This window comes from Phoenix dactylifera, chromosome 8, assembly GCF_051530095.1.
Source record: "Phoenix dactylifera cultivar Ajwa chromosome 8, Ajwa_hap1_PhDact_Kaust_v1.1, whole genome shotgun sequence".
Classification (NCBI taxonomy): domain Eukaryota; kingdom Viridiplantae; phylum Streptophyta; class Magnoliopsida; order Arecales; family Arecaceae; genus Phoenix; species Phoenix dactylifera.
In genome coordinates, this window is record NC_143197.1 from 3291862 (window position 1) to 3311594 (window position 19733).

The 19733-nt window shown below is 45.1% G+C and overlaps 1 protein-coding gene across 2 annotated transcripts; it reads right to left on the reverse strand.

The window, feature by feature from the left end:
- Positions 1 to 1481: 1481 nt before the first annotated feature.
- Positions 1482 to 12159, reverse strand: ACX4 (acyl-CoA oxidase 4). Of its 2 annotated transcripts, none has more exons than XM_008794844.6 (13): positions 11713 to 12159; positions 10085 to 10189; positions 7008 to 7114; positions 5472 to 5549; positions 5274 to 5397; positions 5074 to 5147; positions 4938 to 4997; positions 4679 to 4788; positions 4305 to 4464; positions 3327 to 3403; positions 3085 to 3256; positions 2889 to 2981; positions 1482 to 1783 (listed from the first exon to the last, which is right to left on the reverse strand). In XM_008794844.6, the coding sequence occupies exons 1-13, from the start codon at positions 11735 to 11737 to the stop codon at positions 1652 to 1654; spliced, it is 1317 nt and encodes a 438-aa protein (XP_008793066.1). In that variant the 5' UTR covers positions 11738 to 12159; the 3' UTR covers positions 1482 to 1651. The 2 variants fall into 2 exon arrangements, with proteins under 2 accessions (XP_008793066.1, XP_088558525.1); XM_088702399.2 differs by having other exon boundaries at positions 7008 to 9131; positions 11713 to 11857.
- Between the last annotated feature and the right edge of the window lie 7574 nt (positions 12160 to 19733).

Consider the following 19733-nt stretch of genomic DNA (forward strand, 5'->3'; position numbering starts at 1 on the left):
TTAGATCGGTCAACTCTTTCCTCCAATGCCCCTTTAACACGTGGCCTCGACATTGCTCCCGTACTTGCCTCCTACAAAATGGTGCACCTCCTCTTCCAATCTGTTGTGAATACCGGAGTCTGGAGATGGATTCAGGGCTACGTTGCTTTCTTCGTGATTTGTGTTTCTTCTTCTTTCTTGCTTTGGCTTTAACAAGCAACTTCACTTTAGTTTCAGGTAGCTCTTTCTTTTTTATTTTATTTTTATTTTTATTTTTTATTTTTTCTCCTTTTTTTTCCCCTTCTCTCTGGCATATTCTGAGGCTTACTTGTGTTGTTTTTTTTAAACCATGCAACATTGGATCTTGTCCATGTCGTAAACCTAATTTAAGCGTGCAGTTGTTCATGGGAACCTCTCCACGCCTCTCTCCTTCAGCCAGTCACTAGATCGAGGAGATGTGTGCTAAGATCACAAACACGCAAATACATATCTATATGTATCTAAGTGAACTAGCGAACGGCAGATGGGCAGCTAGCGGTCCACTAAATTTCCATGCTCTGAAGATATGTATCCTAAAGCCAATACTGAGTTTCGACTAAAAGCCGGCCTACGATCCAAAGAGATTCATACGACACACTTTTGTAGTAACTTTCGAGCGAACACTCGAACATATCAAAATCTATCATATATTGCACGCAGATTCGACTTTAATGCTAGCCTCAAACGCATCCCTAGAACCTGGACTTTAGCTGCTTATATAACCAAGATGGTAGTAGGATTTTATTAATTGTCATATTTAGGATAGCGCTTTCTCCTCCTTCTTCTTCTCTTTTAGTAGCAGATGTCATGGGACAGCGTCATGCATGAGAGCGCTTGACGAGTTTGTTTCCGTTTGAATGGTTAAAGCAGGAGAAGAGGCTTGGGCGGCAAATTGGGAGGCACGTCGGTCTCTCAAGGTGACCACCAACGACTACAGCGACCCGCGGGCGAACCAAGGGCACAACCCCAGGGTGGGCCGAGGTGGGGGCAGGAAGTAAGTTCAAGAAACAAGACATCCCAAGAGCCGCCACTAGCCGTCTGATGCTGGCTGGATGGATCGATGGAGAAAGCCGGTTAAATATTTTACAGCAGCGGTTACTTGGTTATCTTCTTAATGTTTGGTAGTTTCGTAAGTTCGTAGTATTTCATGATTAATATGGGAATTCTGCAACTTTGGAATGGTGAGGCACATCAATAAGACTTGGGATTTTTAGTTTTCGATGCTTTCAAAAATCTGATAATCTTTCATTCCATATCTAAATTTAGCTATGCCTGGATATTTTTGTGTATTTACTGTAAAATAAATATCCACGTGGATCTTCATATAAAAGTGGGCATTACAACTTACAAGTCCATCCTGTTGGTCTTCAGCTTTATTTGCATCTCATATCTTGCATGGATATATCAAACTTTAGAATTTGCATTCCGTGATTTTTTAAAATTCAGAGAAATAGCCAGCCACAGATAGGAAATTATATGGAGTTATTATTATTATTTTTCAAACCATAAGCTGTGTTATAATAGAACCAAGAGTAAAAATAAGCTGCGATATCATACAAGAAACTATCCAGCATGGTTCGTTTGCAGGATTATAAGAGAAATTAAAGGTTTGCATGCATTCATACCACTTAATTTAAAGCCGACTTGCCTTGGCCAGGACAGCAGGTTTAAAGCTTGCAAACCCTGTGATTTCTCTCGCTGTCACCAAACTGTTGATATCGTAGGTGCCTTCATATGAGAAAATAGGCTCCAGATCACAAAATGCCTGAAACAACAAGATTCTAGGAATCAAATAGTCTTTCAAGAACAGGCTCTTGTTGGAGCACTTAAGGTTCCCTACCACATCAGACATTACAGAGAAATGGACCCAGGTAAAATCCATAAAATTTTAAGAGAGTAGTCAATACATAGATATGAAAAGCTCCCACAATTAATTCCCGCCCACCGCTAGAAGGCGACAAGACAATAAATAGCTAGATATAGAAAAGATCCTATAAATTGACTAGAAAGTCGGGAATTTACACAAATAATGAATAACTAAGGTAACTAGAACATGATGAGATTGATCTAAATTAGATTTGTAGTCTGTCCATATAACTGGTTCATTTGTCACAAAACACCATACCTCCATCTTTCATCCAATGATTAGTCCATATCATCTGCTAATGAGTGATAAATGGTAGTATGGATTCATAAGGAACCATCCCTTCAAAGGTCAATGATATGTAGCTCAATAATTTGACCCTGTATAATTTCTGAACTATTTTTAAGTAAATTTCTTTTCAAAAGAAAACTGAAAGCACCATATTTCATCAAGCTCTGTCCCTAAGGAACTAAACTGCAAACAAAAGAATGTACGCCAAACATAATTCCAGATAAATCTTTAAAAAGGAATGACAATACTTCACAGGAGCAAATCGAGAGAAAAAATCATTAACATGTTAAGCATGATTATTGCAATTAAAAGTTGCATTCTTCAAAAAAATAAAAAAAACTTATAGATAAATTATGGCTAATTTAGCATATTTTTGTTTCCCAAAAATTTTGGGCCTTCCTAGGACAAGGAGATAACAGGATAAGGCATTATGAATGATTTTTTTATATAATTTTCAAGAACAGTTTCATGATAGTTAAACAGACCGAGATATTCTTTTAGAATTTCCCCGTTTTCTCTTTCAGTTTAAGAGATTTCATGCACTTAAATTTCCTGAACATGCAAAATGCAAAAATTGAAAGTAGATGGTTTTTTTTTGGTGATAAAGGCAGATGCTACATCAATTGGTGCAAACCAGTGATGTGTAAGATTCAAAATTTAAAAAAAAAAAAAAAGAGAGAGAGACAAGAAAACTATAGACAAGAACTTCCTGTACCTTGGCAACTAGAAAATCAGCCAAGATTCCATTTCCACCAAGTAATTCTCGACCAAGAGAGACAGTCTCCCTTGCCTTTAAGGAAGTCCATGCCTGAAGAACAATAGTGCATGATTCCGGTGATAAAGATTGTTCAGGATATTAGTTCTAATAACAACAATAACAGCCAGAAAGAAGTGTCTTGCTCATACGCAACCTTTCCCATGCTAGCATGACCTGGAGTCATCTTTCCAGATTCGTACAATTTGCATAAGCGCCAACCAACAAGAAGCATTGCTTGAATATTACCAAGCATGCGAACAAGCTTTTCTTGGTTAATCTGAAATGCTGCCAATGGAGCTCCAAATTGCTTCCTCTCTTTCAGGTACCTATTTCATCTGACCCGTTAGAATGTACCATGCATATAAGATATGCAGACACCAATTCATTTTGTTATACCTGTGACACATATCAAATACGCCCATTGATATGCCAATAGGTTGCCATGCAACCATAACACGTGAAACAGCAAGGACCTGCTCCAAGCAAGCAGATATAAGTGCCCCAAGTAGCAAAAAGTCTTATCTACGAATATTGAAAACGAAATGCAATTTCTGGGTCAAAAGCATAAGGAGGACATACATGGAGAAAAAGAGAGAAAAAGTTATGAAAAGAAAAGGTGAGGATAAGCAATTTCGGCATGGACAACATTGATGTTGACCAACTGAACTGATAAAATCCATTGCTTACCTTCATTATAACTATTGATTTTCCTTGATATATATTTGGTCATCAGAGCCCCTTTTTTCTAGCTATGAATTCACGTCCTAGACTACCAATCATTCAATCTTTTTAATAAAAAGTTAAAAATGAGAATATTTGTATGTCAGAGCAGATTCCGATTAGTCATGATGCAAGCCTCATTTATATTTGGCTTAATGGGCATCCCAAGATTAGGTTGGTCTTGAAGCCTATTCTATGACTACCAAATCATCACCCATGAGAAGGTCAATAAAGATGGAAAAGGACGGAACTCCACTCAGACTTGTTACAAAAGGCAAATCTGCTGATTTGATCACAATTCGGGGATCAAAGCGTACTGAGTATCACCTGAAAGCTCTAAATAAGGCCTCAACTATGTATACAAAGAATGGATGATGCAGGAAAAGCAAAAAGATATATTTTCAACAAGTGTATGAAGAACAAGAATTCACTTTTAATTCAGGTAATGAGTTAAATCATTATTCTCATCCTCTTTTTTTTTTGGTGAACAATAGTTGTAAGAGATACAATTTAGAAACTAACCATATCTGCTACTTCTCTTTAGTTGAACTAGAAAGAAAGGTCATACTAGGCTCCAGAGGAAGGCCTCGATGGAGTCATACCATTTAATTATCAACCAAAACAAGTCAGAATATAAATCATGTTTCACAATACCTTGTTTGTGTCCTTGAATGAATTAACACCTGGCAACCTGTCTTCATCAGGAACAAACACTTTCTTAAAGAGAATATCACCATTCTGAACAATCCTCAGACCGATTTTGTTTTCAATTTTTGTGACCCTCAATCCAGGGGCATCTTTCTTCACAATAAACCTGCAAGCAGTAAAAGAGGCTGTAAGCATTTCAACAAAAAAAAAAAAACAAATGGTATCTTAAAATGTTTCAGTTCCTTAATACAGGATAATGAGTATGAACTCCAAAACTTTTTTGCACAAAAACAAATTCAAGAGCTCTTTTGTTTCACTGCTGGAAACTTTGAAGCCACTCGCATACAATTAAAATATATAGTAAGTGCAGTACAATTTACCCATTTATCTGGTTGGTACTTGTGTTTCTAGCGAAAACAACTAACACATCAGCAAAGGTACTGTTTCCTATCCATCGTTTTTGGCCATCTATCATCCAACCTCCTGTTACCTGTTCCACCACAGGAATTGGCATACCACAAATACTAAGCAATTCAAATTGCACACATAAAGAACGAAAGCAAATTGCAAGTACATAGTAAAAAATCATATCTAGTATAAGTTGGTATAACTTGTCAATATAATACTTAAGTATTGAACCTTCGTGGCAATGGTTCTCAAGGAGCTTGCATCACTTCCATAGTCCGGCTCAGTCAAAGCCTGTGATATATAACTCGATTAATGGAAAACCAAACTGATTCTCACTCAACATATTAAATAAGTATTTTACACTTACCCAGCAAGCAACAGTATGCAACTGAGCTAATGATGGTAAGTATTTCTGCTTTTGTGCCTCTGACCCACACAATGCTATTCTTGACAAAAAGGAACAAGATATGCCAAGGCAAAACTCAGTTTTCAAAAATTTGTTCCTCAGCATTGTCATGAAACTAAACAATGGCCATAAAATCTGGAATAACAAACTGGAATTTTTACCAATAGTAAGCATTGCCAAGGAAGAATGCACCAAAATAAAGGTTGAACAGCTTGCATCTACTCTGGCAACTTCTGCCGTAGCAATAGCACTTCCAGTAATAGAGAGCCCAGGGCACCCATAACCCTGTGAAGAACAATGTCTAAAATGCCTTTCTACACAATTTTAAACCTCAGTGAAGGATGAACATGGAACAGTACCTTTATAGTTCCGCCTGCGAGACGCAAGGTAGCAAGCTTAGGAATTACATGAAAAGGAAACTCTGCCTTCTCCCAATACTGAAGAAACAAAGCTTGTACTGATCACAAATATAGAAGCACCAGCACCAGAAATAGGTGTCTTACAATGCAAGAGCTTAGATATTGAAATAAACAAATAAGCAACAAAATATTAATATAGCAACTAATAAATCTAAATTGGCACTTGCAGTTTGATCTAGTCTGCATTACCTGAAACTCAAGGCAATTTTTAGACATAGGAAGCAATACCATATAACTTATGTTTGGGTTTATTACACAGTCGAAAAAAGCAACACAACCTTTTGGGATATAACTAACTCAGTACAGAAAGAATGCACCAAAATAAAAGAAGAATGCACCAAAATAAAGGTTCGTCGTCTTGGAACCGGATCCCGTATCGGTGCCACACTAGCACAATGTTGGTACGGTATGGTATGAAATTTTTGTGGCGTACCGAGTGTTGGTACACCACCCATACCAGGTACCGGTACGGTACGCTCCATACCGTTCGGTTTGGGCCGGTACGGCGTACCATGAAGTGAAATACTCTTTTACTTCACATGATGAAAAAAAAACTGAGTACAATAATAAATGTTAAACAAAATAAGCTCACAACCAGTTGCACTCAAATCAAGAATTTTCAACTGTACTCTAAAGCATCTTTTCATAGTAGTCATCAATGTCGTTCTTGGTTATTTTATCATGATGTTTTAAATTATTCTAGAAGATATTACTATAATTTCAGAAACTCATGGATTAAATGTTTACAAGAAAATTGTATTCACAGGCTATCGACCCACCTTAGTTGGATCAGGAAAGGAGAAAAAGCAGTAAGTGTCAGCAAAATGCGATCATTGATGCATTATTAGATATCTACAAGCTCAATTCAGTGACCTTAAAAACATTATACCACAATCTTTGTCCACTTTGATGTTTTGAGTACCAAGTTTCCTGTCAAAATGATGGGTAATGTCTGATATGCTAAAGGTAGTCTAGAGTGGTGCTTTTTTTCAGACTTTCTATGGGAATGACTATGCCCTTCTTATTTGACATATCCTTCAATGAGGTGGATTCAGTTACAGAATGAAATAACCTGATGGAATCACTTTCGAATCATCCTCGAAAGTTCATAGGCTAAAGAAAAGAGATTCAAAAATAATGGACCATCCCATAATCATATTTCAAACAATGCGCATGATTCGAGAATATTAATTGGTTGCAGCAGCAAGAAAAGTTCCTGGGTTTTAATACTACCATGAATTACCAGATCTAGAGTCAGAAAAGAAGGTTTATATGGGTGCTATTAGCATTCAAATCCATGTGCATATGCATTTATGTAGATAGTGTGAAAACAGTAGCCTGAATGAGGTCACAAAACATAGAAGTAGAAGTATCTCCAGCAAATAAGTTATGATGAATGTTGTCGTAGGCAAACGGCGTATGGTACTTTGGAAAACATTTGTTACTTTGGAAAATGCATGAAAAGAAGAAAATTACCGCTGCCATTATGGGAGCAACTTCTTTTTCCATGACCTCTCGGACTTTTCTCCGCAAAGCCTTTTCTTCAGGACTCAATAGGTCATCAAATTGGTAATAATCTGATGCTGCAAATAAGAGATTGCAAGCCCATTATGTTAGCATGAAGTTAAATAAGAGAGTGGAACACAAAATGTTGATAAAATCTATTTACATTTGAAAAGTTTATAAGAAGTGATAGGCCCTTCTAAATAAAGGATAGTGGCTTTCCCATTTGATCTAGTATAAAGTCATCCAAAACATCAGTTTAACATAAGTCTGGGAATTATTGTAAACTCATAGAGATCAATGTATTTCAACATAACTCTTATTTTGTTGCGTTGACCCTTGCTTCTTGTATCATTCCCCAATAAAAGGCAAGCAGGGAAAGATCAAATATTACAAAGTGGTCGTCAATGAGGCGAAACATTGAAACGTAATAAGAATCCTAATTTAGCAGGCCTTGTCTCATCTATACGAGTTGAGTGTATAGGTTATTAAATGAGCATTAAATGTAACAACCTCATGCTATTAGCCCCTGCCATCAACCAACTGTGAATTAATGCCTAATTCTTAGCCAAGTCAACTCTGGCAAAGAATGATGCCCATCATGAAACCTAGAAGACCAGTTTCAAGAAGGAAATGCTACATGTTGGTTATTGGCATTAGTCTCTCATGAGAGTAATGTGTATTAACTATCACATAAATAGTACAAAATTTGAGGTTTGTATTAATATAGCAGCATGGTAGTGTCTTGCCATGTGTATGCTGGGGATAAAATCTTGCAAGATTTTGGTTAAGTCCCATATTATGCTCAAGTCTCATTTGAGTGACGGTTGTATGAGAATGAGAGACAGCATCGATGTGGGCCAGGACTTGGAAAACCACATCATCTTACATGAAATAAAGTCAGTGGCTGAAGGTAGACAACTATGATCCATGTCACACGTTTTCCCAAAAGATGATATGGACAAAAATAAAACTAATTTCAATTCTTGAACTCAATATGAGACCAAAAGAGACTGCTTTTCGGAGCCCATCTCAACATATATACATCAAATGAGATTTCTATTAAGTCAGAATCATATTGTCTCAGGAAAAAATGAAGACTTAGCCCCTACTATTATTTTGGGCTTAACAGAGAATGTTAACTACTATTTATCTCAGTTCTATGCACTATCAGCTACTTAGTTTTTTGCTCTTTTATGAGAAGAGTTCCAGATCAAATCTTGAGTGGGAGGAAGGCTGTTGATGATGTACCTTGATTGGGGGAGAAAGAATTTTTTAAATGGATTTAATTCGTTCCAAGGAAGGTTCACTGAACGGGTACCAGGGGGTCATATAGACTGGCTACTAGTTTGGTACGGAATCATACCGTATAGACCCAAGGCACACCGAAACCAAGGATAGGGAGAGAGGGAGGAGAGAGGAGGGAGAGAGGAGGATGGGATAGGAGTACCCCCGACCAATACCATCGTCATCGTTTGCACCAGCAGTAGAGTGGTGATGAGAAAGAAAGTGAGAGAGGTGGTGGCATGGCGAGGAGAGAAGAAAAAGGGATGGTGGTTCTCATCATCATCATTATCATTGGTGGTAGTAGCAGCCATGGAACCCTAACCCTAGACAAGGGAATCATAAGAGAGGGGAGAAGTCGTGAGAGGCAAGGAGGATCACGAGAGGGGAGAAGAGGGTTATAAAAGAACTGAACCTAGTTGAGTTTTAAAATCGGCCAAAATTACTTGAAACTGGGAAAAATTAAACAATTCAGCCCGATTTGGGCCAATTTTGACCTGGGACCGAATCAAGTTACTATACCATCTCAATCTAGCCGGTTTGAATCCACCCCGAACCATCTGGTTTGGGAAGGTTCGATAGTCCTTGGTTTCAGGTCCAATCACAATAGATTCTTGGCCCAATTTAATAGGGTTTACGCCAACTGAAATAATAATATTTAGGACGAGCAATATGGCATTGAATTGGAATCTCAACCAATATGTGCATATAGGATAACTAGTTCCCTTTTGAAGGTGATCTCCAGTAACTTGAGAATCTTGGTGCTGTAAGTCTGCAGCCTCCTTCAGTTCCTCGTCCTCCTCCATTCCTCTCCTTAAATAAATTAAAGGCTTAAATTGCATTTCCCACGCATAAACAAAAGTTTATACAAATATATAACAAAATCCAAACACCCCCACTTTTAATGAAGTAGCCAAATAACACAACGAACCCTTACATGCAATTGTCGATAATCCGTTAATGCATTCTTAAAAGAGTAAATTACAATAATTTTTTTTTTTGAGGTCTATGTTTATTATACTTACAACCAATAGTTTGTAAGACCTATACTTACACCTAGTTAAATTAACGACGTTAGTAAAACCATTTACTCATGTAAAAAGTAGAAATTATCCTTGAGTTGGAAAGAGAATATACATATTTTCTTATATCCTTAGCTGGTTGTTATGTCACTTAAGGTTATTTTGGTCATTTTTGAAATTTTTCTAATGTGGCATTTGGGTCTCATTTAAGGTTTACAGTTTCACTAATATTTTGTTAAGGTATGAGTTAAAGTGTTGTATAAAAATAAACCTCAAGAGGATAAAGGTAGGTTTTTCAAACTATTAGGTATAAGTGTACTTTACCCCTAATCATAGGGGGTTTTTGTAATTTATTCTTCTTAAAATTTCATGCAGTCTTTATCTATGGTCTGCAACATTGGTGGAGGTAAGGCAGTGAATATTATAGTTATGTTAATGTTGCTTCTGAAGAACATGCAAAAAAAAAAAAAAAACTATGCCCTCCATTTCATAGGCTAAAAGTATTTGCAAAAAGATTTCAACTTTTGACCTTGACCATGAAATGCAACTTCACATTTCATTGAGCATCTCAAAAAATAAGACTTAATTTTCATGTGGGATTCACCATTGAACACAGAACAGCATAAAGAGTGTCATGCCAAAGCCCATATATCAATTATTATGTGTTGATAATGCTGATAAGTGATAATCATAATTGTCAGTAATTAGCATAAACTATTGAGTCTTGACAATTACCAATCTTACCTGATGGAGGAAAAATTGATGCAGGTGTTGCCTGAGGAAATGCAGCAGAGATATCTAGTGCTGGCAATCCAATATGCGAACTCTTGACTTCCTTGAAATGATCACCTGATGTGTAAGTAAAAAAAAAAAACTCTTCAGTTGACTGTTATACATGGATCAGTAGCTTGGTCACTCAAATATTATATCATGAAACAATATTATAACTTTACTGCAAAATTGAGCATCACAGATTTGACTTTTTTTTTTTTTTTGCATAGAAAGAAACATGTTGACACCAAATAATAATAATCTCATAGCTATAATGTCCTCAAATCTGACATAGTCTGACTCCATGCATGATGATACAACATTTTTGGTCAAATTGGGAAGTCATGTTCATGGCCACACCCAGGAATCACTTGATGTTTGTGCATGGGACAACCAGGTCACGAATCAGCTTGTCGTATTTGTTTTTATCTCAAGAATAAATTTGCGAAAAACTGTCTCTTTGATATGCAGAGGTGAGCTAATTAAGGTTAAATTGCATGCAGATAAAAAATGCGAAGACAATCTCCTCAATTGAAAAGATGAAGATCTATGTTTGATGTAGAGATGTTTCTATTTTGTTTCTCTTCTCTGGCCCCTCTCTAACAAGTATAACTGCTAACACTACAGAATTCCTTTGAATGTTAATTAGTAGACACCACTTAATCATTTCTCTCACTTCGATCAAAAGAAATCAAGCAATGTTCCAGAGACCAATCTGCCTAATGCCAATGAAATCCCTTTCATAATCAGTTTTAAACCTTCCATTAATTATCCTCAAATAAAAACATTAGCAGTCCTGCTTTATGCTTTCACCACAGGGCTTTCCCTTTAACTCGCTAGAGGATTTGTTTGTAATAGGGTGAGGAATTTTATTTGGACCGCTTATGGCCTATGGGACAACTTTAACAGGACAATTGATAAGGCATGACTTTTGCATCAGCATAACATCATTAGCTAGGTGGACAAAACTTGCATTTTGGTATCACTTACGAGGCTAGTCAATGACATGTTGATGCAAGAACAGCAACAACACATCGCATTAAGTGTTCCGCCAAGAACTCTCCTTTTCTTATCAATCACCTTTGCCAATGTTCTGGTGATATCCATCTTAGTACTGGAAAAACCAGTCCTAGTACCTGACAAAACCAGGACAGAAGACCAGAAATGGTTCCTCAAATCATTAGTTGATTTTGGTGAATGTCGAGCTGATTTGACTCGAAAGCAACAAGAAATTTCGCTGTTGGTCATCATTGCAATGATGTTTCCGACAAGAAGAAACTTTTTCTTCGGTAAAATCGATGCTATTACAAGTTTTCTTCCCAACTCCCAAGAAACGAATTCCTGAATGCCTTTAAGCCCCTCTGCTTCAACAAAGAACACTTGCCCCAATTAATGTCTATAAATACATGAAAGATATAGATAATCTAGTACTTGTACTTTCCCGATCAAACGATATCCATTAACAATTAAATTATTCGATAGTATCCGATCGAAATCGCAAGCAAATAAAAATCTAACGAAAAAATAAAACAAGCAATGAAGGCTAAGGCATCAAAGGATGCCAAGAGAAGTGCTTCTTATGAAAGCAAAGAACGCCTGACCATGTTTCGGAGTCGAGGTGGCCATGGCTGGAGCTAGGAGGATGGATCGAAGACCACGATCTCGATCTAGGGCTTAATTAGATCGCGGGAGAGGAGGAGGAGGAGGAGGTCGCGAAAGGATTTAAGAAAGGGTCCGGTGACTTGGGATTGGGCACGATGAGCGAGGATGACGATATCAAACGAACATGAAACGTCAGCGCTCGTGGCGCGTCGCCCCTCAAGCGGTCAAGCCTATCCTCGAACAAACGCGACGGCGACGACACGACGCTCCCACTTCCCGCTAGATTTGATGAAGCCCTCCGTCTCGTATGGCCCCGAGCTTGGGGCTTGGGCTGTTTTTTTTTTTTTTTTTTTTTTTTTTTTTTTTTTTTTTTTTTTTTTTTTGCTAAAAACGGTGATTCATACTACACGGGTACAAATGCACCAGGCTTGGGCTGTTCTGAGAGCGCATAAAAATGGTCGTTTGCTCTCTCTGAAAGAGCTTTCGGCTGCTTAGTTTACTGAGATAATAATGATTGCCGAAAAGTAATTTTCATGGTTTTGAATGTTTAATCATATAGTGTAGCAGGTCCTATCCATGTATTTTGGATGTTTGAATGGGTTAAAAGCTATTTCCCACTTTCAAAACAGTTGGGTCCACAACCGTGAGATATGTAGGCCATTTGGTAGAACTTTTGGAGAGCGCTCCAAAAATACTTTTAAATAAAATAGAAGTGTTTAGTTAAAAAAATTAAAAAATTATTTTAGTTTTATCAGAAAACTAAAACAGCCTTTTATGTTTTGGAGATTCTCCGAAAAAGCACTTTTAGTCCTATTTTGAGTTATAATTTTTTTTTCTTTTTACACTAAAATACCCATATAAAATACAATACTTATATAAAATAATATTATTAATATATAATGATAATAATTATAATATTTTATACTTTATTATTATATTGTACTATAAATATTATATTATATTATATCATAATATATTGATATATTATGTTATATAATATAAAAATTATGTTATATTATTATATTATAGTATATAATATTATATTACTATATTATAATTGTTATGGGGGAATTGAGCCGCCATGCCCCACGTGATCGGCACGCGTATCCAGGAAAGCTACAGCTGCCCTATGATCCAGCACTCCGACCCCGAGTCGGACCTCCTCGGCTCCGCAGCCCGACCCCGGGTCGGCTGCCCTATGATCCAGCACTCCGACCCCGAGTCGGACCTCCTCGGCTCCGCAGCCCGACCCCGGGTCGGCTGCCCTATGATCCAGCACTCCGACCCCGAGTCGGACCTCCTCGGCTCCGCAGCCCGACCCCGGGTCGGCTGCCCTATGATCCAGCACTCCGACCCCGAGTCGGACCTCCCCGGCTTCGCAGCCCGACCCCGGGTCGGCTGCCCTATGATCCAGCATTCCGACCCCGAGTCGGAGATCTTTTGATAACGACAGGCTATTCTCCAGAGGCACGCCGCGGCCTCCTGCTCCACTACTCCCTGCAACGGCTGTACCCGATGCTGCCCACGATCTCCTGTATCAACCGTACAAAGCGGAGCTCCACTACGCCCTGCCATGACCGTACCCGGCGCTGCTCCACGACGCCCCGTAACGGCCATGTCAGTGGCCATTCTATCGTGCCCCACGACGACAAACCCCCCTGAGAGACCTCCCAGCCAGGTATATATGCGGCTGGGGGGAGAAGGGGGGGGGTAAGCAATACCTCCCAGAGCACTCTCTCCCACTTGTGATTATCATCTCTCCTCCTCCAATCTCCTCTGACTTGACCGTCGGAGGGCCATCACCACCCTGGTGGTGGTGCAAGGCTTGTTTGCAGGTTCCTTGGCGGAAGGTGGAGCGCAACCAGCACCAACCAAGACAACTCAGGCGGAACCCCGTTCACACCGTCGTGTCAATCGTTCTCGGTTTGGACCACCAGCAACAGTTGGCGCTAGAAGGAGGGACGAATCTCAGAACGATCGTAATGGCACGGCGAGGTGGTCGCGGAGCTTCCAATGCTTCCGGTCGCGGAGCCTCTCGCGCCTCTGGCCGGGAGGCTGCTGCGTCCCCAACACACTCTCAGCAGCATTCCACCGCTTCTCCTCCCATTCAGACGGTCGAACCTGCTCAGTTCGACCAGCTAGCCCAGCAGGTTCGCACCCTCGCGGAGGCAGTGCAGAATCTGCAGGGTGTGATCTCTCGGGTGCCGCAGCGGGCTCAGGAGCCGCTGCTCCCCGAGCACTCGCCTCTTCCTCACAACCCGCGCTCCTTCCTCTCCCATGGAGAGGAGCGCCGGCGCGGGGAGGATTCTCGAGTGCGGTCCATTCTGCCAGGACCTTCTCATCGGAGCTGCGCGGGGTACGAGAGGCGGACCCGGGCGCGTTCTCAGACACCCCAGTCCTCGAGGGGCCCGCACTCCATTCGGTCCCCCTCGCGCCGCTCCTTGTCTCCCACCCACCGGTCGCGCTCCCTGGACCGGCGGGTGGACGATCTCCACAGACAGCTCCAGGTCCTGAAGGGCCACTCCAAAGATCCCTTCGCCGACTTGGAAATCTCCTCCCAGCCGGCGCTTGCCTCAAGGATCCTGCGAACCCTAAACCCGCCGGGGTTCAAAATGCCGGCGATCGAACCCTACGACGGGGCGGCGGACCCACGGGACCACGTGGAGAGTTTCAGGACTCTTATGCTCCTCCATGGAGCATCGGATCCTCTCCTCTGCAAGGCCTTCCCGGCGACCCTCCGCGGCCCGGCAAGGGCGTGGTTCGCCGGCCTGGAGGCTAATTCCATCCAGTCCTTCCACCAGTTCACCCGTCTCTTCATCAGCCATTTCGCCGTCAGTAGCCGGCGAAGACTGGTCTCCGACTCCCTCTTCGATGTCCGGCAGAACGAGGGAGAGAGCCTGCGGGATTATCTCACCCGCTTCAACAAGGCAACACTGGAGGTCCGGAATTTGAGCCAGGAGGTGGCTCTCTCAGCCCTGAAGCGAGGCTTCCGGAAGGGCAGACTCACCTTCTCCCTGGACAAACGTCTGCCGCGGAGCTTCCCGGAGCTGTTGTCTCGGGCAAACCAGTATGCAGACGCCGAGGAGGCAGCCTCCCACCGGAACAAGGAGGCCGCCGAAGCCCCTCTAAAGCCCGGGAAGAAAAGGCGAAAAGAGGCACCCCAGAGGAGGAGCCCGACGCCTCAACGCCGGCGCAGAAGCCCGTCACCAGCAAGGAACCACGGCGCCACACGCCCTCGTTCTCCGCACCGACGCTTCAACCGGTACACCCCACTCCTGGCCCCCCGGGCCCAGATCCTCATGGAGGTCAAGGGGCGGGAGGACCTCCCGGTCCCGAGGCAGATGAAGAAGATCCCTGGGAGGAAGCCTTCTCGGGCGTACTGTGAGTACCACCGAGACCACGGCCACGATACCGAAGACTGCTTCCAGCTTCGGGACGAGATCGAGGCTCTCATTCGCCGAGGACGTCTCGGTCGATATGTAAACGACCGACGTCCCCCCGCAGACCCGCGTCCAGCCGACCCGGCCCCTCAGGAGCCTCGGGAGCAGAATCGACCCGTTGCGGGAGTGATCCACACCATCACTGGGGGCTGCTCTCGGCCCGTGAGGAACGCAGGGGGCTCGGCGGAAGTATCAGGAGTGGTCGTCGCAAAGAGGCAGCGGGTCGGAAATGTAATCACTTTTTGTGATGAAGATGTAAAGGGGGTTCAGACTCCCCACGATGACGCCATGGTGATCTCTCTCACTATGGCGGACTATGATGTAAGGCGCGTTCTTGTGGATAGTGGAAGCTCAGCTGATATTTTGTATTACGAGGCCTTCCAAAAGATGGGCTTTTCCCGACAATTGTTGCACAAAACATCCACCCCCCTCATAGGATTCACTGGAGACGCTATCTCGGCCGAAGGTGTCATCGAGCTGCCTGTGACTGCGGGCATTGCACCCGCAGAAGCCACGGTGCGGCTCGGGTTCTTGGTCGTCCGTGTCCCCTCGGCCTACAACGTTATCCTCGGACGACCCGGACTGAACGCCCTTCGCGCGGTGGTTTCTACCTACCATTTGCTCATGCGGTTCCCCACAGCGGCCGGGATTGGAGAGGTCCGAGGTGACCAGCCGACCGCACGGCAGTGTTTCCTAGCAACTCTCAAAGGGAAGAAGCCCATGGAGGCCCTAAGCGTCGAGTCACTTGACGCCAGAGACGAAGTGGCCTTGCGGCACGGGGAGCCGGCCGAGGGCGTAATCGAAGTTCCCCTCGAAGAAGACCGCCCGGACCGCACGGTCCGGGTCGGTGCCAACCTCGACTTGGAAGCTCGGCTCCGGTTAGTGGAATTCCTCCGAGCCAATGCAGATGTGTTTGCCTGGTCGGCGGCCGATGTACCTGGGATCGACCCGGAGGTCGTTTCTCACGCCCTCAACGTCGACCCGACCCACCGACCAGTAAAGCAAAAGAAGAGACACTGTGCCCCGGATCGGATCCGGGTGGTCGACCAGGAGGTAGACAAACTCTTGGAGGCAGGTTTCATAAGAGAGGTGAGCTACCCCGAGTGGCTGGCAAACGTCGTACTTGTCCGGAAGGCGAGCGGGAAGTGGAGGATGTGCGTCGACTACACCGACCTGAACAAGGCGTGCCCCAAGGATAGCTTTCCGCTTCCACGGATAGACCAACTGGTCGACGCGACTTCCGGATATCAGCTACTGTCTTTTATGGACGCCTTCTCCGGCTACAACCAAATAATGATGGCTCCACAGGACGAGGAGAAAACTGCCTTCATAACAGACCGGGGGCTGTACTGTTACAAGGTAATGCCCTTCGGTCTGAAGAACGCTGGCGCCACTTACCAGCGCCTCGTCAATAAAATCTTCAAGGAGCAGATCGGCCGGAATATGGAGGTGTACGTGGACGATATGCTGGTAAAAAGCCGCCATGCAGACCAGCACATTGCAGATCTGGAGGAGACTTTCACCACCTTGCGAAAGTTTCGCATGAAGCTAAACCCAGCGAAGTGCGCTTTTGGTGCTTCGGCCGGGAGGTTCCTCGGTTTCATTGTCAACCAGCGCGGGATCGAGGCCAACCCGGACAAGATCAAAGCCATCCAAGATATGTCCCCTCCGACCAAAGTGAAAGAGGTTCAGGAGCTCGCTGGAAGGGTCGCCGCGCTCGGACGATTTGTGGCAAAGTCGGCCGAACGCTGCCAACCATTCTTCAAGGTGTTGAAGCGCCCAAAAGACTTCCTCTGGACGGCCGAATGCCATGCGGCGTTCGACCAGCTCAAGGAGTACATGGCGTCTCCTCCCCTGCTGTCCAAGCCGCAAGAGGGGGAGATGCTCTACCTTTACCTGGCGGTCTCCCCAACCGCAGTCAGCGCAGTACTGGTTCGGGAAGAGGCAAGACTTCAGAAGCCTGTATACTACATCAGCCGAGTCCTCCGGGATGCCGAGACGCGGTACACGAAGGCTGAGAAGATCGCCTTCGCGCTGCTGACTGCGACCAGGAGGCTTCGCCCCTATTTCCAGGCTCATTCTGTCACCCTTTTGACCGATCAACCACTGCGGCAGATTCTCAGCAATCCAGAGAATGCGGGACGGCTGGTGAAGTGGGCAGTAGAACTTGGTGAGTTCGACATCCGCTACCAGCCCCGACCAGCCATCAAGGCCCAGGTACTCGCGGACTTTCTCGCTGAGTGCACTGTGCAGGAGGCGGAACCTAAGCCGCCGGAGACACCCAGCCTCGATCTCCCGATCTGGACGCTCCACATTGACGGGTCGTCGAACCCTGAAGGTGGAGGGGCTGGGTTGGTCCTCACCAATCCCGATGGAGTGATAGCCGAGTATGCCTTGAGGTTCGGATTTCCAGTGACCAACAATGAGGCGGAGTACGAGGCCCTAGTCGCGGGACTCAAACTCGCCAAGGAGCTCGGCATCCGGCGTCTGAAAGTCTTCACCGACTCCCAGCTGGTGGTCGGGCAGGTTCGAGGGGAGTTCGAGGCGCGGAGCCCGACCATGCAGAGCTACGTCCGGAAGGTGCAAACACTCATTCCCGACCTCGGCAGTGTTGACATTCAGCAGGTCCCGAGGAGCGAAAATGCCAGGGCCGACAGGTTGTCCCGCCTAGTGGACGCAGACACGCACAACTTGTCGAGGGCAATCTACCTGGAGACCCTGGATGCCCCGAGCATTGACGGGGCTGGAGCGGTGATGGCAATTGATCCGGAGCCGTCTTGGATGGACCCGCTCGTCGCCTACCTCGCCGAAGGAATCCTCCCTGAAGACGAAGATCAGGCCCGGCGGCTTGTAAAGAAGTCCGCCCACTACGTACTTTATGAAGGGAGGCTGTATCGGACCTCGTTTACCGCCCCCCTCTTAAGGTGCCTCCGCCCCGCGGAAGCGGCCTACGCCCTCGGCGAAGTCCACGAAGGCATCTGCGGATCGCACTTGGGGGCTAGGTCCTTGGCGCATAAGATCATGAGGCAAGGCTACTATTGGCCGACCTTGATGGAGGACTCGAAGGACCACGTGCGGAAATGCGACGCCTGCCAGCGCCACGCCAACGTCCAGAGAGTCCCCTCTGTCCCCTTGGCGCCAATCACCGCGCCCTGGCCCTTCGCACAATGGGGAATGGATATCCTCGGACCATTCCCCGTCGCTTCGGCCCAGCGGAAATTTTTGATTGTCGCCATCGACTACTTCACCAAGTGGGTGGAGGCAGAGCCACTGGCCACCATCACGGAGGCACAAGTCCGGAAGTTCGTGAAGAAGAACATCATTGTCCGATTTGGAGTACCTCGGGTCCTCATCTCGGATAACGGTCGACAGTTTGATAACAAGCACTTCCGGGACTTCTGCGAGGAATTCGGGATCGAGCATCGGTTCACATCCGTGTCGCATCCCCAAACCAACGGCGAGGCCGAGGTCACAAATCGGACAATCCTCCAAGGTATTAAAGCGCGGATCGGCCGGACGGGGCAAGCTTGGGTCGAGGAACTCGAGAATGTCCTTTGGGCGTATCGGACCACACAACGGACTCCTACTGGTGAGACGCCTTTCAGCCTAACCTATGGCACGGAAGCCGTTGCCCCCGTGGAGCTCGGACTCCCCTCGCCTCGGGTGGCCGCGCACCGACCCGAGGCCAATTCAGAGCAACTCCGAGGGAACTTGGATCTCTTGGAAGAGGCAAGGGAAATGGCTCAGGTACGGATGGCAATGTATCAGTAGAGGGTGGCCCGATATTACAACTCCAAAGTCCGACCGAAGCTTTTCAGAATTGGAGATCTGGTGCTGAGGCGAGCTAAGGCATCTCAACCTACGGAAGGTGGGAAGCTAGCGCCAAATTGGGAAGGCCCGTATAAAGTTCGTTGGGTAAACCGACCTGGCTCCTACCAGTTGGAAGCCCTAGATGGCCGAGAAATTCCAAGGGGCTGGAATTCCGCTAACCTGCGGATGTATTACCAGTAGAACAACAAGGCCAGAAAGACAATTTAAAAAGGACGATCCGGGTGACGTATACCCCTAGGTCCACGTGTCTCCGCTCGCGCCCAGGCCGCATCCTCCTCGAAGAACCCGCGTATCGCGGCCGCTCAACTAACACTCCTCACCAGCAGCAACTGGCGATCCGATTTCCCAGGTAACGCATTAATTAGCGTTTAATACCCTTCTCGTGTTCCCCCCAGGCAACGCTTGGAGGAGAGGAGAAACACGGTCGCGGCTGGGCACAGAGAAACCCCGATGGGCGGCGAGCGACAAGTGGCCGACCAACGAGTGGAATGTCCCGAGGCTCGGCCCTCGGATGCCTGGCTAACCCGATGATCATCCCGGGAGCAGACTAGCCGGAAGCCCCGACCGGTCGCCTCGGCTTGCGCCAGCCTAGGCCGACCAACGAGTGGAATCTCCCGAGGCTCGGCCCTCGGATGCCTGGCTAACCCGATGATCATCCCGGGAGCAGACTAGCCGGAAGCCCCGACCGGTCGCCTCGGCTTGCGCCAGCCTTGGCCGACCAACGAGCGGAATTTCCCTGAGGCTTGACA